Source organism: Anomaloglossus baeobatrachus, chromosome 4, assembly GCF_048569485.1.
Source record: "Anomaloglossus baeobatrachus isolate aAnoBae1 chromosome 4, aAnoBae1.hap1, whole genome shotgun sequence".
Classification (NCBI taxonomy): domain Eukaryota; kingdom Metazoa; phylum Chordata; class Amphibia; order Anura; family Aromobatidae; genus Anomaloglossus; species Anomaloglossus baeobatrachus.
In genome coordinates, this window is record NC_134356.1 from 33,444,094 (window position 1) to 33,467,840 (window position 23,747).

General features: G+C 50.1%; 1 protein-coding gene across 1 annotated transcript; it reads right to left on the reverse strand.

The window, feature by feature from the left end:
* Positions 1-305: 305 nt before the first annotated feature.
* SAMM50 (SAMM50 sorting and assembly machinery component) lies at positions 306-23,407 on the reverse strand. Its single transcript, XM_075342151.1, has 15 exons — positions 23,274-23,407; positions 19,765-19,875; positions 16,090-16,191; positions 15,933-16,020; positions 15,640-15,746; positions 15,216-15,346; positions 12,812-12,899; positions 5,388-5,516; positions 5,119-5,190; positions 4,040-4,126; positions 2,991-3,061; positions 2,830-2,897; positions 1,094-1,240; positions 875-1,016; positions 306-528 (listed from the first exon to the last, which is right to left on the reverse strand). The coding sequence occupies exons 1-15, from the start codon at positions 23,292-23,294 to the stop codon at positions 483-485; spliced, it is 1,410 nt and encodes a 469-aa protein (XP_075198266.1). The 5' UTR covers positions 23,295-23,407; the 3' UTR covers positions 306-482.
* Between the last annotated feature and the right edge of the window lie 340 nt (positions 23,408-23,747).

The following is a 23,747-nucleotide window of genomic DNA, read 5'->3' on the forward strand; positions in this document are numbered from 1 at the left end:
ACAGGCTCGCTCCCGCAGCAGCACAGGCTCGCTCCCGCAGCAGCACAGGCTCGCTCCCGCAGCAGCACAGGCTCGCTCCCGCAGCAGCACAGGCTCGCTCCCGCACTGCACAGGCTGGCTCGCTCCCGCATTGCACCTGCCTCCTGCTACCCCTCTCCACATCCTCTCGGTAAGCTACATTCGGATTATAAGACGCACCCCTCATTCTCCTTCCAAATTTTTGGAAGGAAAAGTGTCTCATAATCCGAAAAATACGGTATATTATTAACCAGCGCAGACAACAACACCACAGACTGGACCACAACCCCTTTAAATCCATCCAAAATGGACTGTTTATTATTTTGAATAGTACGGCCAGTCTGTGCATAAAATATATTACATACATGAAACTTTAACAATTTTTGAGGGAGCGAAAAGAAAACCAAATTTCTGATTTTAAATAAGGGAAGAGCTTGGATGTTGGCGGTGAACTTGTCCAAGAATTACAGGAACCGGATCCCAGCGCCGAACTGCACCCCGTCACATATCCTGGAGGAGAGGAGAAGACACGGGTGAAGCTGACAACATAGGACGGGGTTCACAAGACCAATTCGAAATCATTTTTTTGTTTTTTTTTTAAAAGCTTATAGAATGATACAGTTTAGACGCTCTGATCATTATTGACTGTAGCATCTAAACGGTTAACCGGCCTGGAACAGAGTTGGCTCCGATCCTGGCCAGTGCAGTAGACTGTGCGCGTACAGCTCCTAAACCCCACACCATAATGCTGGAAAGGGTTAAAATCGTGCCCAAGGATACTAATCAATCTCCCTTAGATCGAAATGGCTGATAACAGAGAGCACTAGTGTAATTGATGGGGTTTTCTCCTACGTACCTGTCTCCGCTCTGGACGCCCATGGGGATGCAGTAATTTAGTTCCAGTCTGGCGATGTTTCCGAGTCGTAGCACGATGCCGGCACCATACGACCAGCGGATACACTCGGCCAACCTGCGGAGGTGAGCTCGGGGGCCGTCGCCTGGGAAAGAAGAGACCATATTATACCATTCCCCAGCTCTGGGTGCGGCCCCTCTCACATTCACCCGTTCTCCGTACCGTAGTTCAGGTTGCAGAGGTTTCCAGCATTAAGGAAGAAATGTGTCCTGAAGAGGTCGCCAAAACCGCCGCGGCCAGGACGGAAGGGTAGGGGGGTGTAGAGGTGAATACCCCCGGCCCAGTACGCCTCGCCACCCAGATAGTCACCTGCAGGGATAGAGTACAAACCACAGATCACAAAGGCATCATAACCGAAGTGCAAGAAGTGAAGAGATCTCAATGGCTCAACGACAGCTCCTGTGTCCCTATGACAACACTTCTGGTTTTGTGTTCCAGCTCACTCATAAGGACATTAACCCCTTGACAATTCATTTTTTTCCAACAGACCTGGTTTATAAGGGCTTGATTTGCGTAGGCCGAATTGTAGTTTTCATACTACCATATTGTGCACTGATAAGGGGAGTAATTCAAAAACTTTATTATATACATGTCTATAATATAAAAAGGTTGAATTACTCCCCTAAACAGTGCACTATACAGTAGTATGAAACATACAGTGTGTCCACCCATATCCTGTCCACCGCCATTAACTTGAGAACGGCAGCAGCTATAGGCATAGAAGTGGTGTCTAGGTATAGTAAAGTAGCCATGCGCTACGCAATGAAACCACCTATAGCGCCACCTGGTGGAAAACAATGGAGTTAGCATTTTTATCTCGAAAATGGAACGAGATAGAGAAAAAAAAGTGAATTACAAAGTAGTAGGGTATCATCAATTCAATACGAATCGACACCTTGCATACAGAAATGCTATGATAAGAACGTGTAAAACTCACAAGGCTGCGGACGTGAAGCGATACCTCATGGAGACCTTCCTACAAGTCATTGGGTATGGTGGCTGTGTGGAGGGGCCTCCGCTCACCTGGCCCGACCCCATTGGACTTCTTTCTGTGAGGTCACATCAAACAGCAGGTGTATGCGACCCCTCCACCAACATTGCAGGACCTACGACCACGTATCACAGAGGCTTGTGCAGACGTGTCACCTACCATATTGCACAACGTGCAGCAAGATACAGTATGCTGTGCAGAGTCCAGATGTGCATTGCAACTGACGGGGGCCAGTAATGAGCGCCGTGTGCGTGACCAGCATTCAATGTTTTTGGGGGTCATGGGTTTCATATCATAGCATTTCTGTATGTAAGGTGTCGATTCGTATTGAATTGATGATGCCCTACAATTTTGTAATTCACTTTTTTTCTCTATCTCGTTCCGTTTTCGAGATAAAAATGCTAACTCCGTTGTTTTCCACCAGGTGGCGCTATAGGTGGTTTCATTGTGTAGTGCATGGCTACTTTACTATACCTAGACACCACTTCTATGCCTATAGCTGCCGCCGTTCTCAAGTTAATGGTGGTGGACAGGATATGGTGGACACACTGTATATGTGTATAATATAAAAAGGTTCAATTACTCCCCTAAACAGTGTACTATATAGGTTTGATCACTTGTAGACTTCTGGGTAGCAGTATGGAGTACAAATAATGATCCTTAGGTGCATGGAGCGGCCCCCACGCACTCGGCTGCCATTGGCACTCTACCTAAGTGGTTAATCAGTGGCGATCGGAGTTGGTCTGATATTGAGAGGCATCCAGTCTACACAGCGATACCCAGCTGTAGTCACCGGGGGGCGCTGTACTGATTTTCTCCATGATGTTGGACCCAAGTTGCAGCCGCCATTCAGTTTAGATTATAACCCCCCCCCCCCCCCATCTGTCATCTGCTGTGAAGTACTGACCTTCGCTCTGGGGTCCGATGCTGTACATACTGAATCCCCGCACACTTGTCGGCCCTCCCAAATAGAACCTGCACAGAAAAGATAAATCTTGATTAACCGCTAAATAACAATAATAGACATTCACGTCAACCAAATGGCAGCTCGTCCCATCTACTACTCACCGATCTGCAATACTGGACGGCCGATCTCCAAGAGGGACCAGCATCCCGCCCCAGAGAGACGTGGACAGCACCTACGGAGAAAGACTAGTATCAATAAAAACTGAACAAGCAAAGAAAAAAAATAAAAATAAAAAAAAAAATAAATGGGCATTTTTTTTTTTTTTTTAACAAAATTTCTCCAGCACAGTGTTAAAATTATAAAAATCCAGAGCTGCCACTAGGGGGAGCTCAAATACAATCCAATAAGCTCCCCCTAGTGGTGGCTGCAGGCAGCCGGCGTTTTATTACTCAACGTACCCCTCCCACGTTTGTTTTTCCTTTTTATTTCCCCATCCATATGCTATCAGTAGTGTATGTTCAGTGTATACAATAAAATACTTACTAGTCGCCGTCTTCTCCCGTTTCCAGCGCTGCTCCGGTCCTCTGCTGGGCTACGTTACCGCAGCGGTTTCCAGCTCACTTTGTGGATCGTTCATTTCTCAATGCCGAGTCTATGATGGCCTGTTTCTGTGTCTCATAGACTTACATTGAGAAAGGGACTTCTGGTCTACAGAGGAGGCGCTGTGTGAGCCGACAACTGCGGTCAATGTGGTCCGGGAGAGGACCAGAGCAGCGTTTTTTGGAAATTAACTTTGTTTTTCCCTAGTGGACTTGAACCTACAATTGGTTTAATCACTTTGTTATATATGGCAATATTTCAGTATAAAGTTATATAGTAGAAATGGCGATCTCCCATGGATCTCAACCGAGAGCTGGGCTTCATAAAAGTACAAAGATGGCTACAAGGGATCTTCAGTAGACACCTGAATTAAATGGTAACCAATCAGCACCTCGCATTGTGAAGGAAGGTTTTGTGTAATGTAAATGTGTAAACAGAAATGATAGGAGCTAGCTCCGGTCGCTGCTGTTAGAAGCACGTGCTGGCAGTATAACACAGCCCTCTGAGGAGCAGGCTCAGCTCCTGAGCCTGCTCCGTACATTCACAATATGAATTAACGGAACATGAAGAAAAACAAAGGAAGTTTTCATCAATCTGTCACTCATCTCACCGAGTCCCAGGCGAGACGCTTGTTAATTTGCAGTTCAAAATCTTCCTTTAAAAAGCTGACGTCTCCTCCGGTGTAACCGGACAGTTCCTGCAAAGCACAAATAGGCATATAGTGTATGTACCGTATACGTGCGAGATTATATGGGAAATGGTTTCTACAACTGTAGGTTCTCTATTAGTGATGAGCGGGCACTACCATGCTCGGGTGCTCAGTACTGGACTAGTGATGAGCAGGCACTACCATGCTCGGGTGCTTGGTACTCGTAACTAGTGATGAGTGGGCACTACCATGCTCGGGTGCTCAGTACTCGTAACTAGTGATGAGCGGGCACTACCATGCTCGGGTGCTCAGTACTCGTAACTAGTGATGAGCGGGCACTACCATGCTCGGGTGCTCGGTACTCGTAACTAGTGATGAGTGGGCACTACCATGCTCGGGTGCTCTGTCCTTGTAACTAGTGATGAGCGGGCACTACCATGCTCGGGTGCTCTGTCCTTGTAACTAGTGATGAGCGGGCACTACCATGCTCAGTACTCGTAACTAGTGATGAGCGGGCACTACCATGCTCGGGTGCTATGTCCTTGTAACTAGTAATGAGTGGGCACTACCATGCTCGGGTGCTCTGTACTCGTAACTAGTGATGAGCGGACACTACCATGCTCAGGTGCTCTGTACTCGTAACTAGTGATGAGCGGACACTACCATGCTCAGGTGCTCAGTACTGGTAACTAGTGATGAGCGGGCACTACCATGCTCAGGTGCTCAGTACTAGTAACTAGTGATGAGCGGGCACTACCATGCTCAGGTACTCAGTACTGGTAACTAGTGATGAGCGGGCACTACCATGCTCGGGTGCTCAGTACTCGTAACTAGTGATGAGCGGGCACTACCATGCTAAGTGACTAGATGCTGGGTACGAGCACCTGAGCATGGTAGTGCCCGCTCATCACTCCTCTGTATACAGAGCTCAGACCCCTTGGATACTGCCCAGAGATTTCTGCTGCACATCCGCATTATTGGATATCCCACTCTCTAATACATCATATATCAATCATCTTAGGGTCATTAGATGGCGTCACCTGGTTGATTTTCAGTAGGGCGCCCCTCTTTGGCAGGATTGTAGAGTTGCGGGAATCAATCATCATTGAATGCTGTAAACAAAAAAAACACGTCAATATGGAGAAGCCCGGTTCTAACATGTCCTGGACATCTCATCCGATGGTCAGATATAGGGGCAGCAGTAGTCAGTGGCCGCGGCTCTCGTGGTCACCGCAGGGAGGGATTTGGTGGCATCAGAGCCTATAAGACCCACGTGAACCTCTGTAAGAATGGAACAGAAGACACTGACCGAGAGGGAAGACTTCAGGGAGTGACCGCTCTCCTCCCGAATGGCGAATGAAGCGGTTCTTGCTAAACAGCCGAGTTCTCGCCAGACGCCTTCCCACTTCAGGGTGTGACTGGTCTTCCATATTGGAAACTGGAAAAAAAATGCAAGCAGAAAGGAGATGGAGAGGATTGAGCTACAATACCACCTGCAAACCTACACTGAATCCTGAGCAATCCCTCTAAATTTACCAATGATCATACGTCATGTCCCTGACTATGATGCAGGCTCACACGCCGAGCCTGCATCTTTCCACGGGTGAAACAGAGCTCCACCTGCGGCATGTGGTGGAGGGTGCATTCCTCCTGCCCATCACGTGATTGTGAGGCGCCAATGGGTTGTCAACAAAGCCGGAGGGGGGGGAAGGTATCAGTAGATGACCCCTGTGTCTGTCATTACAGATCTCCTGTGAAAGGCAGCATTTAGCTAGTGTTCATAGGAGATTGGGATTTTCACAATACATAGCAGTGCTCATGCACTGCTATGTATGGTACAAGTGATCAGACGATTGTACCTTCAAGTATTATTAAATGCAGTAAGAAGTGAAGAAATAAAAAAAAAGTGTTTTCTAAAATTATGAAACTTTTTTTTTTTACAAATATAAAAGTTCAAATCACCACTAAGAATAAAAAACAAACAAACATGTTTGGGGAATCTTACAAACAGGTAAGGTTTTCCGTGCAGTAAACATGGTAAATAAAAAAAAAAAATAAAAAAAAAATTATATATATATAGTAAAAAAATTGCCCTTTTTTTGCAATAAATAAAATAAAAAAGAAAATAAAAAGAAGGGAATTTTGTTTACTTACCGTAAATTCCTTTTCTTCTAGCTCCAATTGGGAGACCCAGACAATTGGGTGTATAGCTATGCCTCCGGAGGCCACACAAAGTATTACACTAAAAGTGTAAAGCCCCTCCCCTTCAGCCTATACACCCCCCGTGCTGCCACGGGCTCCTCAGTTTTGGTGCAAAAGCCAGAAGGAGGAAAAAATTATAAACTGGTTTAAAGTAAATTCAATCCGAAGGAATATCGGAGAACTGAAACCATTCAACGTGAACAACATGTGTACACAAAAACAGGGGCGGGTGCTGGGTCTCCCAATTGGAGCTAGAAGAAAAGGAATTTACGGTAAGTAAACAAAATTCCCTTCTTCTTTGTCGCTCCATTGGGAGACCCAGACAATTGGGACGTCCAAAAGCAGTCCCTGGGTGGGTAAATAATACCTCATAATAGAGCCGTAACGGCTCCGTCCTACAGGTGGGCAACCGCCGCCTGAAGGACTTGCCTACCTAGGCTGGCATCTGCCGAAGCATAGGTATGCACCTGATAGTGTTTCGTGAAAGTGTGCAGGCTCGACCAGGTAGCTGCCTGACACACCTGCTGAGCCGTAGCCTGGTGTCGCAAGGCCCAGGACGCTCCCACGGCCCTGGTAGAATGGGCCTTCAGTCCTGAGGGAACCGGAAGCCCCGAGGAACGATAAGCTTCGAGAATTGGTTCCTTGATCCACCGAGCCAGGGTTGATTTGGAAGCTTGTGTCCCTTTACGCTGGCCAGCGACAAGGACAAAGAGTGCATCCGAGCGGCGCAGGGGCGCCGTACGAGAAATGTAGAGTCTGAGTGCTCTCACCAGATCTAACAAGTGCAAATCCTTTTCACACTGGTGAACTGGATGAGGGCAAAAAGAAGGTAAGGAGATATCCTGATTGAGATGAAAGGGTGATACCACCTTAGGGAGGAATTCCGGAACCGGACGCAGAACCACCTTGTCCTGGTGAAACACCAGGAAAGGAGCTTTGCATGACAACGCTGCTAGCTCAGACACTCTCCGAAGTGAAGTGACTGCTACTAGAAAAACCACCTTCTGCGAAAGGCGTGCGAGAGAAATATCTCTCATTGGCTCGAACGGCGGTTTCTGAAGAACCATCAGCACCCTGTTTAGATCCCAGGGTTCTAACGGCCGCTTGTAAGGAGGGACGCTGTGACAAACCCCCTGCAGGAACGTGCGTACCTGTGGAAGTCTGGCTAGGCGCTTCTGGAAAAACACAGAGAGCGCTGAAACTTGTCCCTTAAGGGAGCCGAGCGACAAACCCTTTTCCAATCCGGATTGAAGAAAGGACAGAAAAGTGGGCAAGGCAAATGGCCAGGGAGAGAAACCCTGAGCAGAGCACCACGACAGGAATATTTTCCACGTCCTGTGGTAGATCTTGGCGGACGTTGGTTTCCTAGCCTGTCTCATAGTGGCAATGACCTCTTGAGATAACCCTGAAGACGCTAGGATCCAGGACTCAATGGCCACACAGTCAGGTTGAGGGCCGCAGAATTCAGATGGAAAAACGGCCCTTGAGACAGCAAGTCTGGTCGGTCTGGCAGTGCCCACGGTTGGCCGACCGTGAGATGCCACAGATCCGGGTACCACGACCTCCTCGGCCAGTCTGGAGCGACGAGGATGGTGCGGCGGCAGTCGGCCCTGATCTTGCGTAATACTCTGGGCAACAGTGCCAGAGGAGGAAACACATAAGGAAGCTGAAACTGCGACCAATCCTGAACTAAGGCGTCTGCCGCCAGAGCTCTGTGATCTTGAGATCGAGCCATGAATGTTGGGACCTTGTTGTTGTGCCGTGACGCCATTAGGTCGACGTCCGGCATCCCCCAGCGGCAACAGATCTCCTGAAACACGTCCGGGTGAAGGGACCATTCCCCTGCGTCCATGCCCTGGCGACTGAGAAAGTCTGCTTCCCAGTTTTCTACGCCCGGGATGTGAACTGCGGATATGGTGGAGGCCGTGTCTTCCACCCACGTCAGAATCCGCCGGACTTCCTGGAAGGCTTGCCGACTGCGTGTTCCACCTTGGTGGTTGATGTAAGCCACCGCTGTGGAGTTGTCCGACTGAATTCGGATCTGCTTGCCTTCCAGCCACTGCTGGAACGCTTTTAGGGCAAGATACACTGCCCTGATCTCCAGAACATTGATCTGAAGTGAGGACTCTTGCTGAGTCCACGTACCCTGAGCCCTGTGGTGGAGAAAGACTGCTCCCCACCCTGACAGGCTCGCGTCCGTCGTGACCACCGCCCAGGATGGGGGTAGGAAGGATTTCCCCTTCGATAATGAGGTTGGAAGAAGCCACCACCGAAGGGAAGCTTTGGTTGCCTGAGAGAGGGAGACGTTCCTGTCTAGGGACGTCGGCATCCTGTCCCATTTGCGTAGGATGTCCCATTGAAGAGGACGCAGATGAAACTGCGCAAAAGGAACTGCCTCCATTGCCGCCACCATCTTCCCCAGGAAGTGCATGAGGCGCCTCAAGGGGTGCGACCGACCTTGAAGGAGAGATTGCACCCCTGTCTGTAGTGAACACTGTTTGTCCAGCGGAAGCTTCACTATCGCTGAGAGAGTATGAAACTCCATGCCAAGATATGTCAGCGATTGGACCGGTGTCAGATTTGACTTTGGAAAATTGATGATCCACCCGAAACTCTGGAGAGTCTCCAGAGAAACGTTCAGGCTGTGTTGGCATGCCTCTTGAGAAAGTGCCTTGACCAGCAGATCGTCTAAGTAAGGTATCACCGAGTGACCCTGAGAGTGGAGGACCGCAACTACTGTAGCCATGACCTTGGTGAAAACCCTTGGGGCTGTCGCCAGGCCGAACGGCAGTGCCGCGAACTGAAGGTGTTCGTCTCCTATGGCGAAGCGCAGGAAGCGCTGATGCTCTGGAGCAATCGGTACGTGAAGATAAGCATCTTTGATATCGATCGATGCTAGGAAATCTCCTTGGGACATTGAGGCGATGACGGAGCGGGGGGATTCCATCCGGAACCGCCTGGTCATGACGTGTTTGTTGAGCAGTTTTAGATCCAAAACAGGACGGAAAGACCCGTCCTTCTTTGGAACCACAAACAGGTTGGAGTAGAAACCGTGACCCTGTTGCTGAAGAGGAACCGGGACCACCACTCCTTATGCCTTCAGAATGCCCACCGCCTGCAGAAGAGCCTCGGCTCGCTCGGGAGGCGGAGATGTTCTGAAGAATCGAGTCGGAGGACGAGAGCTGAACTCTATCCTGTAACCGTGAGACAAAATGTCTCTCACCCAACGGTCTTTTACTTGTGGCAGCCAGGTGTCGCAAAAGCGGGAGAGCCTGCCACCGACCGAGGATGCGGTGTGAGGAGGCCGTAAGTCATGAGGAAGCCGCCTTGGTAGCGGCACCTCCGGCGGTCTTTTTAGGGCGTGATTTGGACCGCCATGCGTCGGAGTTCCTCTGATCCTTCTGAGGCCTTTTGGACGAGGAGAATTGGGACCTGCCCGTCCCCCGAAAGGACCGAAACCTCGACTGTCCTCTCCTCTGTTGGGGTGTTTTTGGTTTGGCCTGGGGTAAGGATGTTTCCTTTCCCTTGGATTGTTTGATGATTTCATCCAATCTCTCACCAAACAAGCGGTCGCCAGAAAATGGCAAACCAGTTAAGCACTTTTTGGAAGCCGAATCTGCCTTCCATTCCCGTAGCCACAAGGCCCTGCGTATTGCCACCGAATTGGCGGCTGCAACCGCCGTACGGCTCGCAGAGTCCAGGACAGCATTAATAGCGTAGGACGCAAATGCCGACGTTTGAGAGGTTATGGACGCCACCTGCGGCGCAGACGTACGTGTGAGTGCGTCAATTTGCGTCTGACCAGCTGAGATAGCTTGGAGTGCCCATACGGCTGCGAATGCTGGAGCAAAAGACGCGCCGATAGCTTCATAGATGGATTTCAACCAGAGCTCCATCTGTCTGTCAGTGGCATCCTTGAGTGAAGCTCCATCTTCCACTGCAATTATGGATCTAGCCGCCAGTCTGGAGATTGGAGGATCCACCTTGGGACACGGAGTCCAGCCCTTGACCACGTCAGGGGGAAAAGGGTAACGTGTATCCTTAAGGCGCTTGGAAAAACGCTTATCTGGACAAGCTCGGTGTTTCTGGACTGCCTCTCTGAAGTCAGAGTGGTCCAGAAACATACTCTTTGTACGCTTGGGAAACCTGAAACGGAATTTCTCCTGCTGAGAAGCTGACTCCTCCACTGGAGGAGCTGAGGGAGAAATATTCAACATTTCATTGATGGACGCAATAAGATCATTCACTATGGCGTCCCCATCAGGAGTATCAAGGTTGAGAGCGGCTTCAGGATCAGAATCCTGATCAGCTACCTCCGCTTCATCATACAGAGAGTCCTCTCGCTGAGACCCTGAACATTGTGATGATGTCGAGGGGATATCATAGCGAGCTCGCTTAATCGGTCTGGGGCTGCGGTCCATGTCAGAGACCTCACCCTGGGATCTATGAGACACCCCGGGAGGACATTGTTGTTCCAACTGAGGGGGACCAGGGGGCAATGATTCCACAGTGCCCATGGCTTGAGATGCCGGCCTGGACTGCAAGGCTTCTAATATCTTAGCCATAGTCTCAGAAAGTCTTTCAGTAAAAACTGTAAACTCCGTCCCTGTCACCTGGACAGTGTCAACAGGTGGATCTCCCTGGGCCACCCCTAGCAGAGGCTCCGGCTGAGTAAGTGCCACAGGGGCCGAGCATTGCACACAATGAGGGTCAGTGGAACCTGCCGGCAGTATAGCCGTACATGCTGCACAGGCAGCATAGTAAGTCTGTGCTTTGGCACCCTTGCTTCTTGTGGACGACATGCTGTTGTCTCCTCTGAGCAATACAGGAGGGTATATAGCCAAAAACAACCGTGCACCATACAGTGTAAAGTATAGCCTATAATCATATAATCTATAAGTACACTTCTGCACTAGTGGGGCCAGCACCTCAGGTGCTGCTTACCGCCCGCGCAATGCGGTTGTGTGGTCACCAGAATTCCTGCCTGAGTCTCCCTGAGCTTGTCTCCCTTCTCCAGCGTTAGCAGAGCTGACAGGAATGGCTGCCGGCGTCCTGAGGAGAGGAGGGGGCCGTGGGCGTGCCCTAGAAAGTGCGGGAATCTGGTGCCCCACTGTGCAGAGTGAGGGGGGTGGAGTATGCAAAGCATGCTCCAGCCTCAGTTGCTGATGTCCTTTACAGCGTCCCGCCCTTCCCCTGACTGGCAGGCCTGGGGGCGGGAAAAGAATGAGACTAGGCCGCAGAAGCCGGGGACTATAGTTATAAGCGCGGCCGCCGTATAAGCGCGGTCGGCGCGGAAGTCCCCGGCGCACTAACAGTCCCAGCCGCGCCGCAGTGATAACAATGGCAGCGGCGGTCAGCGCAGCAGTCCCTCTACACTAACACACTCAGCGACGCTGCAGTGTGTAAAGGCACAAATGCAGTCAGCGCCGCGGTCCCCGGTGCACTAGCACACCCAGCAATGCTGGAGTGTTGCTGTGCGCGGTCCCCACGGGGACACAGAGTACCTCAAAGTAGCAGGGCCATGTCCCTGAACGATACTCGGCTCCTATCCAGCAGAGTCCTCAGGAGCTGTGGATGGAGCACGGTCTCATGTGCCTGGAGACCGATAGGATCCCACTTCACCCAGAGCCCTAAGGGGGATGGGGAAGGAAAACAGCATGTGGGCTCCAGCCTCCGTACCCGCAATGGATACCTCAACCTTAACAACACCGCCGACAAGAGTGGGGTGAGAAGGGAGCATGCTGGGGGCCCTGTTATGGGCCCTCTTTTCCTCCATCCGACATAGTCAGCAGCTGCTGCTGACTAAGCTGTGGAGCTATGCGTGGATGTCTGCCTCCTTCGCACAAAGCATAAAAACTGAGGAGCCCGTGGCAGCACGGGGGGTGTATAGGCTGAAGGGGAGGGGCTTTACACTTTTAGTGTAATACTTTGTGTGGCCTCCGGAGGCATAGCTATACACCCAATTGTCTGGGTCTCCCAATGGAGCGCCAAAGAAAATATATTTTTATATATATATATATATATATATATATATATATATATATTTTATATACATACATATATACATATATACATACATATATACATATATACATACATATATACATATATACATACATATATACATACATATACACATTATATATTTTATATATATATATATATATATATATAATATATTTTTTTTTATTTGTTTTTCTTATTTTATTTATTGCAAAAAAAGGGCAATTTTACTATATAAGTAAAATTGCCCTTTTTTTGTAATTTCAATGCACTTGGAATTTTAGTTTCCACTTTCCAGTGCATCGCATGATATATTAATGATGACGACACTGAAAGGTCCAAACAAAAAAAAAAAGCCCTCCTACGGGGGATAAGTGGACATAAAAATAAAACCATGGCTCTAGGAAGAAAGGAAGGAAAAAAATAAATAAATAATAAATAAATAAAATGAAAAATTGGCTGGTCATGAAAGGGTTCATAGAACCAGCACCGGTTTCCTCCCCCCACCCCATTAATACTCTTTCTCACATTGACTTCTGCTGACAGGCCGCGGTCGGTCTCTCGCAGTGAGCTCCAGGGGAACTGCCCGGTCACTTTATACAGATTGAAGCAGAAGCTGCACAAAAAGACAATAGAAGGGAGTTAGTAACCGGCATGCAACACCATTTAGGTGCAAATGTTAGCACTCACCATAATTGGAAATGGGAGAAATTAACCACCAGGGGGCAGCGTGAATGGGGTTCCAAGGTTTTTCCTATTAACGTTGTCTCCTCATCAATATCAGATCAATGGGGATATGACCCCAAACACCCGCAGGATGGAAACTGTGCACAGCTCTTTACACCGTGTAGTGGTCACTGCGGGTACTGCAGCTCAGATCACAGGCACTTTAAAAGGGGTAGTCCAGTACTTTACATTGATGGCCTATCCTTAGGAGAGGTCATCAATGTCTGGTCGGCCGGGGTCTGACAACCCGCACCCCCGCCGATCAACTGTTCTCGGTCGCAGCATCCGGAAATGCTCCGTGACGGAGCTGCTCCAGCTTCTGAAAGTGTCCGCTGCCGGGTACTGCACATCCAACTCATATTGATTAGAATGGGAGGCCTTAGCCGCTATCAGAAGACAGAGCAGCTCCAAAACTGAGCATTTCCGGCTGCCGCGACTGAGAACCGCTGGGGTGCAGAGTCTCGGACCACTACATGGTGTATGGAGCTGTGCTACTGCAGTACCGAGAACGGCCACTACATGGTGTATGGAGCTGTGCTACTGCAGTACCGAGAACGGCCACTACATGGTGTATGGAGCTGTGCTACTGCAGTACCGAGAACGGCCACTACATGGTGTATGGAGCTGTGCTACTGCAGTACCGAGAACGGCCACTACATGGTGTATGGAGCTGTGCTACTGCAGTACCGAGAACGGCCACTACATGGTGTATGGAGCTGTGCTACTGCAGTACCGAGAACGGTCACTACATGGTGTATGGAGCTGTGCTACTGCAGTACCGAGAACGGCCACTACATGGTGTATGGAGCTGTGCTACTGCAGTACCGAGGACGGCCACTACATGGTGTATGGAGCTGTGCTACTGCAGTACTGAGGACGGCCACTACATGGTGATGGAGCTGTGCTACTGCAGTACCGAGGACGGCCACTACATGGTGATGGAGCTGTGCTACTGCAGTACCGAGGACGGCCACTACATGGTGTATGGAGCTGTGCTACTGCAGTACCGAGGACAGCCACTACATGGTGTATGGAGCTGTGCTACTGCAGTACCGAGGACAGCCACTACATGGCGTATGGAGCTGTGCTACTGCAGTACCGAGAACGGCCACTACATGGCGTATGGAGCTGTGCTACGGCAGTACCGAGGACAGCCACTACATGGCGTATGGAGCTGTGCTACTGCAGTACCGAGAACGGCCACTACATGGCGTATGGAGCTGTGCTACTGCAGTACCGAGAACGGCCACTACATGGCGTATGGAGCTGTGCTACTGCAGTACCGAGAACGGCCACTACATGGCGTATGGAGCTGTGCTACTGCAGTACAGAGAACGGCCACTACATGGCGTATGGAGCTGTGCTACTGCAGTACCGAGAACGGCCACTACATGGTGTATGGAGCTGTGCTACTGCAGTACCGAGAACGGCCACTACATGGTGTATGGAGCTGTGCTACTGCAGTACCGAGAACGGCCACTACATGGTGTATGGAGCTGTGCTACTGCAGTACCCAGAACGGCCACTACATGGTGTATGGAGCTGTGCTACTGCAGTACCCAGAACGGCCACTACATGGTGTATGGAGCTGTGCTACTGCAGTACCCAGAACGGCCACTACATGGTGTATGGAGCTGTGCTACTGCAGTACCGAGGACAGCCACTACATTGTGTATGGAGCTGTGCTACTGCAGTACCGAGAACGGCCACTACATGGTGTATGGAGCTGTGCTACTGCAGTACCGAGAACGGCCACTACATGGTGTATGGAGCTGTGCTACTGCAGTACCGAGAACGGCCACTACATGGTGTATGGAGCTGTGCTACTGCAGTACCGAGAACGGCCACTACATGGTGTATGGAGCTGTGCTACTGCAGTACCGAGAACGGCCACTACATGGTGTATGGAGCTGTGCTACTGCAGTACAGAGAACGGCCACTACATGGTGTATGGAGCTGTGCTACTGCAGTACAGAGAACGGCCACTACATGGTGTATGGAGCTGTGCTACTGCAGTACCGAGAACGGCCACTACATGGTGTATGGAGCTGTGCTACTGCAGTACCGAGAACGGCCACTACATGGTGTATGGAGCTGTGCTGTCCCACACTGTACGTCCGGGCGGAGCAGCTGATCCGATATTGATGACCACCCCCTTTAATAAACCCCCTTAAAGTCCAATACAGCGGGGGGCGCAGATTCTTACTTCCTGTCAAAGTTCCCCACTTGCGGCTTGAAGAAGGACAGGCCGTACGACGTCTCCTTGGTTCCGTACGAGAACTGGAAGGTCATTTTTTCGGCACGACCAAAGAGGTTGGGCAACTTCAGTCCAAGAACCTTAAAAAATAATCAAAAGTTAAGGCAGATGCCGGCCCTTCCCCCATCTCCAGATCTGTCTGATTAGGAGACACTGGACTGGCCTTATTCCAGGGCTCTGCTTTACACCGTTCCTCTGTTATTCCTCCTGGAAATATAGTAAGTGGGTGTCACCATCTCTACTGGTCTCATTCTGCCACCACAGACTTTGCAGGAACCCAACCCTCCTGGGTGCTACTTTATTCATACATTTCCAGGAGGAGTCGCAGAGGAACGGCCCACTACTTGTATTGTATATACGGAATATATCGTACCATGCTGCCTTCATTGTTGCCCACCATCGTGTTATAACTTCCAGTGACCCTCCGTAACTCTGTGACTTCGAAGGTGACATCCAGGCCGTTGGGAACAGCGTCGTCGTCTAGATGGGGAGGATTAAGGGGTTAAATGATGACTGTAAAGGAGACTAATAAAGCTCCAGACATCACAGATCTTTCCTATACAGATATATAGTATTTGGCGCCCTCTGCTGGTCAGCATTGGTAATACTAATTATATTGGTAGAACTACCAATACTGCCCAGCAGAGGGCGCCATCTTCCCCTCACCTTGGCAGGTGTCCACCAGCACCTCCACTTGTCTGAATATTCCCATTCGGAGAAGCTTCTCTCGGGCCTCGTGCGATTTCCTCATCACCTACAAAATGTCAAAATTGGTAAAGGGTCCGAGCAATGGCAGAAATCCCCTCCCCCGCCCCGCACTCACATCAATAAGATTCTTCGCCTTGAAGACCTCGGAGATCTCGTACATCACCAGATCTTCTTTTGTCCTCCCCAGACCTTCAAAGTGAACGCGCTGAACCACCACCTGGAAAAAGAAATAAGTTAAAAAATATTAGGAGAGTCCCTTTAAATTTTTTTAACCCCTTGTTAAACTGTCACAATCAGGGACATCACAAGAAAGAGCCCCTTTATCCCGATGCAGATGTATGTGATGGTGATCGGGCAGAGCAATCACCCGCCGGAACATGGCCACCCTCCAGCACTAATGTACAGGATGGGAGAAAACTCTAATCCCGGCATTTTCATTTGCTTGAGGACAGATGTTGTTGATAGGCACCCTCCAGCACTAACGTTCAGGATTGGCGAAAACACTGATGCCGGCCTTTTAATGCCTTTAAGGAAGGGTGTAAGGTGACTGAACGTCTCTGTGACACATCCGGATGTACATGTGTGTGATCCTGATTGGGCAGAGCGCTTATTTGCTGCAGCATGTTTGTTATTGATAATACCCTTCCAGCACTAATGTACAGGATTGGCGAAAATACTTATCCCGGCCTTTTAATCCTTTTAAGTAAAGGTATAAGGTGATTGAACGTCTCATATGTATGTGATAGTGATCGGGCAGAGTGATCACTCGCTGCAGGAAGGATGTTATTGATCGTCACCCTCCAGCACTAATGTACAGGATTAGCATCAGCTCTAATCCCGGTCTTTTTGATCCCTTTAAGGAAGGGTATAAGGTGACTGCATGTCTCTGTGACACATCCGGATGTACATGTATGTGATGGTGATTGGGCAGAGCGCTTATATGCTGCAGCATGGATGTTGCTGATAATCACCCTCCAGCACTAATGTACAGGAGTGTCAAAAACACTTATCCCGGCCTTTTTAATCCCTTTGAAGAAAATTTGAAGAAAGATACGAGATGATTGAACGTCTCACATGTATGTGATGGTGATTGGGCAGAGCGATCACTCGCTGCAGGAGGGATGTTGTTGATAGTCATCCTCCAGCACTAATGTACAGGATTAGCATAAAGTCTAATCACGGCCTTTTAATCCCTTTAATGAAGGGTTTAAGGGTATTGCATGTTTGTGTGACACATCTGGATGTACGTGTATGTGATGGTGATCGGGCAGAGCGATCATTTGCTGGATGACAGATGTCATTGATTGTCACCCTCCAGCACTAATATATAAGATTGGCATAAACGCTAATCCCGGCCTTTTTAATCCCATGAAGGAAGGGTATAAGGTGATTGAATGCCTTACATGTGATGGTGATGGTGATAGCACAGAGGGATCACTCGCTGCAGGACGGATGTTATTGATAGTCACCCTGCAGCACTAATGTACAGGATTGGCGTAAACTCTTATCCTGGCCTTTTTGAATCCCTTTAAAGGGAACCTGTCACCAGATTTCGGGCCTATAAGCTGCGGCCACCACCAGTGGGCTCTTATATACAGCATTCTAACATACTGTATATAAGAGCCCAGGCCTCTGTGTAGAACGTAAAAATCACTTTATAATACTCACCTACGGTGCGGTGCAGACTGGTTGGATGGGTGTCTCCGTTCTCCGAGTGCGGCGCCTCCTCTTTCGGCCATCTTTGTCCTCCTTCTTCTGAAGCCGGGGTGCATGACGCGTCCTACATCATCCACACTTGCTGGCATTGAGGTCCTGCGCAGGGACCTCAATCCGATGCACATGGATGACGTAGGACCCAGGTTTCAGAAGAAGGAGGACAAAGATGGCCAAAAGAGGAGGTGCCGGTACCGGAGAACGGAGACACCCATCCGACCAGTCTGCACTGCCCCTTAGGTGAGTATTATAAAGTGATTTTTACATTCTACACAGCGGCCTGGGCTCTTATATACAGTATGTTATAACGCTGTATATAAGAGCCCACTGGTGGTGGCCGCAGCTTATAGGCCCGAAATCTGGTGGCAGGTTCCCTTTAACCCCTTCAGCCCCGGGGCACTTTCCGTTTTTATTTTTTGCTCCCCTTCTTCCGAGAGCCGTAACTTTTTTATTTTTCCGTCAATCTTGCCATATGAGGGCTTGTTTTTTGCGGGACGAGTTGTACTTTTAAATGAAACCATAAGTTTTACCATGTGGTGCACTGGAAAACAGCAAAAAAATTCCAAATGCAGAAAAACTGCAAAAAAAGTGTGATGGCACAATAGTTTTTGGGATGTTTTATTCACGGTGTTCACTATATGGTAAAACGGATGTGTGGGTGTGATGCCTGAGGTCGGTGCGAGTTTGTAGACACCAAACATGTATAGGTTTACTTGTATCTAAGGGGTTAAACAAAATTCACAAGTTTGTCCAATAAAAGTGGCGCACGTTTTGCGCCATTTTCCGAAACCCGTAGCGTTCTCATTTTTTTGGATCTATGGCTCAGTGACGGCTTATTTTTTGCGTCTCGAGCTGACGTTTCTAATGGTACCATTTTTGCGCAGATGCTACGTTTTGATCGCCTGTTATTGCATTTTGCGTAAAACTTGCGGCGACCAAAAAACGTAAATTTTGGCGTTTGGAATTTTTTTGCCACTACGCCGTTTACCGATCAGATTAACTGATTTTATATTTTGATAGATCGGGCATTTCTGAACGCGGCGATACCAAATATGTGTGTATTTATTTTTTTTTTAACCCTTTAATTTTCAATGGGGGAAAAGGGGGGTGATTTGAACTTTGTTTTTTTTTTTTTAAAACTTTTTTTTTTAATTTTTTTTTTTTAATTTAAATAGTCCCCCTAGGGGGCTATAGCGATCAGCAATCCGATCGCTGATCGCTATCTGCTGATCACAGCTATACAGCTGTAAACAGCAGATACAGTCACTTTCTTTTTCCCTCTGCTCCGTGCCGAGGGAAAACGAAAGTGAAACTTCATAGCTGCAGGCGTCATCACGTCTTTCCTTCATCTGATTTGGTTTACCGGTTCCCTCTTTTTTCGTCATCACATGACCCTGTGCTACGATGGCAACCACCGATAGTCACGTGATCACGCACGTGACTTCCGGTGGGGGCGGCGATAAGTAAAAAAAACATGGCCGCGCGCATTTAGATCTTGCTGCCAGACTTTGGCAGCAAGATTTAAGGGGTTAATGGCCGCGGGTGGAAGCGATTCCACCCGCGGCTAGCAGGCACACATGTCAGCTGTTGAAAACAGCTGATGTGTGTGTTGACCGCCGCCGCCTGCCCGCGGCAGGGGGCGGGGCTTAACGGGACACGCGCCATGACGGATATATCCGTCCATGGTCGTGAAGGGGTTAAGGAAGGGTATAAGATGATGGAACATGTCACATGTATGTGATGGTGATCGGGCAGAGCGATTATTCGCTGGATGGCGGATGATACTGATCTCATGTTATTGTCTCCCTCCAGTACTAATGCATGGGATTGGAGAAATCTCTGATCCCGGCTGTTTCATCCTTATTGACCTGCACTCAGTGTATATCGCAGGGCCCCAATTATCCCATTGTTATACCACTTGTCTCCTCCTGTAAAGCACCGGGATCTATGCGGGGCCCCTCCAGCTTTAGAGCCCCTCCGGCTTTAGGGCCCCTCCGGCTTTAGGGCCCCTCCGGCTTTAGGGCCCCTCCGGCTTTAGGGCCCCTCCGATCCTCGCCGCCATCCTTCGCATACTCACATCTTTATTTTCTAGGATTTCCTGCTTCTTCAGCGGCTCCACCTCCACCAGATCACCGTCATCACTTCCAGATCCAAAATCCGGCCCGTCCATAGGAAGAGGATCCAAACTCTGCGGAGAGATAAACGTTAGCAACGCGCCCCGGTCCGACAAATCCCCCAGATTTAGATTTCAGGGGTGTGTAAACTTATGCAACCATATATTTTTTAGTGCACTTCAAAGCAAACTACAAAAGAAAAAAAGTAAAGCCGTGTTCACACATTGCAGCTTTTTTCTGCAAATTAAAAGTTGCTTTTTACACGTCCAGAAAAAGAGGAGACGTCAGGAATCCCCTGCACAGAATTGCTTTTCTTCTGACTTGAATTGGAAAACTGCGGCGTCAATTATTTCAGAGCGTTTCATGTTGTGATTTTTCACAATAGAATATAATGAGGAAATGCAAAAAACAAAAACAAAAAAAACAGCCATGCGTTTATATTGAATAAAACTAACTTTATTAAACATGTTCCGTAGACAAATGACAAAATCTGCAGCAAAAATAATAAAAACAAAAAAAAAAGCTTATTTGCTGCCAAGATAGCAGGAAAAAAAAAAAGTACTGTGTGAACATAGCCTCAATGTGTAAACAAATACTTCAGACCATTCTATGTATACAGTTCCTCTGCAGACCCATGAGTTTCCATGGTAACAGACAAATCCTACTCGCTTCTATCTGTAATCTAAATGGGCCGTTTGCTCTATTTTTATAAATACTCCTTTAATAGGAAGGAGCAGAGAGACAGGTGAGGGGGGATGGGCAAGAGAGAAGACAGGTGAGGGGGACGGGCAAGAGAGAGGACAGGTGAGGGGGACGGGCAAGAGAGAGGACAGGTGAGGGGGGACGGGCAAGAGAGAGGACCAGTGAGGGGGACGGGCAAGAGAGAGGACAGGTGAGGGGGGACGGGCAAGAGAGAGGACAGGTGAGGGGGGACGGGCAAGAGAGAGGACAGGTGAGGGGGACGGGCAAGAGAGAGGACAGGTGAGGGGGACGGGCAAGAGAGAGGACAGGTGAGGGGGACGGGCAAGAGAGAGGACAGGTGAGGGGGGACGGGCAAGAGAGAGGACCAGTGAGGGGGACGGGCAAGAGAGAGGACAGGTGAGGGGGGAAGGGCAAGAGAGAGGACAGGTGAGGGGGACGGGCAAGAGAGAGGACAGGTGAGGGGGACGGGCAAGAGAGAGGACAGGTGAGGGGGACGGGCAAGAGAGAGGACAGGTGAGGGGGACGGGCAAGAGAGAGGACAGGTGAGGGGGACGGGCAAGAGAGAGGACAGGTGAGGGGGACGGGCAAGAGAGAGGACAGGTGAGGGGGACGGGCAAGAGAGAGGACAGGTGAGGGGGGACGGGCAAGAGAGAGGACAGGTGAGGGGGACGGGCAAGAGAGAGGACAGGTGAGGGGGACGGGCAAGAGAGAGGACAGGTGAGGGGGACGGGCAAGAGAGAGGACAGGTGAGGGGGACGGGCAAGAGAGAGGACAGGTGAGGGGGACGGGCAAGAGAGAGGACAGGTGAGGGGGACGGGCAAGAGAGAGGACAGGTGAGGGGGACGGGCAAGAGAGAGGACGGGTGAGGAGGACGGGCAAGAGAGAGGACGGGTGAGGGGGACGGGCAAGAGAGAGGACAGGTGAGGGGGACGGGCAAGAGAGAGGACAGGTGAGGGGGACGGGCAAGAGAGAGGACAGGTGAGGGGGACGGGCAAGAGAGAGGACAGGTGAGGGGGACGGGCAAGAGAGAGGACAGGTGAGGGGGACGGGCAAGAGAGAGGACAGGTGAGGGGGACGGGCAAGAGAGAGGACAGGTGAGGGGGGACGGGCAAGAGAGAGGACAGGTGAGGGGGGACGGGCAAGAGAGAGGACAGGTGAGGGGGGACGGGCAAGAGAGAGGACAGGTGAGGGGGGACGGGCAAGAGAGAGGACAGGTGAGGGGGGACGGGCAAGAGAGAGGACAGGTGAGGGGGGACGGGCAAGAGAGAGGACAGGTGAGGGGGGACGGGCAAGAGAGAGGACAGGTGAGGGGGGACGGGCAAGAGAGAGGACAGGTGAGGGGGACGGGCAAGAGAGAGGACAGGTGAGGGGGGACGGGCAAGAGAGAGGACAGGTGAGGGGGACGGGCAAGAGAGAGGACAGGTGAGGGGGACGGGCAAGAGAGAGGACAGGTGAGGGGGACGGGCAAGAGAGAGGACAGGTGAGGGGGATGGGCAACAGAGCGGACAGATGAGGGGGGATGGGCAACAGAGCGGACAGATGAGGGGGGATGGGCAAGAGAGCGGACAGATGAGGGGGATGGGCAAGAGAGCGGACAGATGAGGCGGGATGGGCAAGAGAGCGGACAGATGAGGCGGGATGGGCAAGAGAGCGGACAGATGAGGGGGGATGGGCAAGAGAGCGGACAGATGAGGGGGGATGGGCAAGAGAGCGGACAGATGAGGGGGGATGGGCAAGAGAGCGGACAGATGAGGGGGGATGGGCAAGAGAGCGGACAGATGAGGGGGGATGGGCAAGAGAGCGGACAGATGAGGGGGGATGGGCAACAGAGCGGACAGGTGAGGGGGGATGGGCAAGAGAGCGGACAGATGAGGGGGATGGGCAAGAGAGCGGACAGATGAGGGGGGATGGGCAAGAGAGCGGACAGATGAGGGGGGATGGGCAAGAGAGCGGACAGATGAGGGGGGATGGGCAAGAGAGCGGACAGATGAGGGGGGATGGGCAAGAGAGCGGACAGATGAGGGGGGATGGGCAAGAGAGCGGACAGATGAGGGGGGATGGGCAAGAGAGCGGACAGATGAGGGGGGATGGGCAAGAGAGCGGACAGATGAGGGGGGATGGGCAAGAGAGAGGACAGATGAGGGGGGATGGGCAAGAGAGAGGACAGATGAGGGGGATCAGCAACAGCAGACTACGTAGGGCTTGTTTGTAGTCTGTTACCATGGAGACACATAGGTGTGAATAGAAGCTGTATACACAGTACGGTAGATTCTTTTTTTCGTTGGTGCGTGATCACACAGGCTTTTTAGTGACTTTTTAGAGCAGAAACTCCGAGGTTGTTTTTTTTTTCAATTTTGAGTTGGATTTGGAGAGTATCTGCTAAAAAAACAAACGAGTGTGAACATGTCCTTAGACAAGTGTGATGTTATTGGGGGGGGGGGGGGGATCTGCGTGCTGAAGCCCCCCACAATGAAGGAGCCAGTATGGAGAGGGTAAGTTCCAGTGATGGTCATGTCCCGCGATGCATAGGTACAAATCACTATGGAAACACTATTCTCTGCACAGAAAAACATGACTTTTCCATTTCTAACTCAAAGCAACAAGGACAATAAGACATTTGAGTGGAATCGCCCCAATGGCGGCCATATTGGTCCACCCAACAGTCCTGTTATAACTGCCCTGCACTAATACCCCTCCATATATCTGTCCAAACCTACACTGCACGGCCCTATGCAACATACAGATATAACCCGCCCCCTGCAGGCCTCACCCGAGCGTGCACCGTCCCCATCTCTCCGGCTTCCGTCCGTCTCCCGGTAGCAGCCGCTTCGATGACCCCGGGAAGAAACCTATCAAACGATCCTGGAGGCGGCCATGACACTTCGAGGAAACTCCGCCCTCCTCGGCGATTGATTGGCTAAAGCAGGAAAGGCGTGACACGTGATGCCGCGAACTTTCCTGCCTAGTGAGAAGTGAGAAATGTTGTCCCTTGTTGCGAACCGTAGACAGACTTGTGAGGAATTTTGTTCAGTGTGGCTAACCGTAGATAGTCTTTTGCCTATCAGTTACTATGACAACAGGTCTTTGCTGCTTTTATTTATTTTTTTGTGGTCAGACATAATTGTTTAGATCTTATAAATGATAAAAAAGAGGAATTGGATCATGAACATAGTTAATATTTTATGCAAATATTAAAGTTAAGTTTTTGAATGCAGCAGATTAATAATAATTTGTATAACAACAG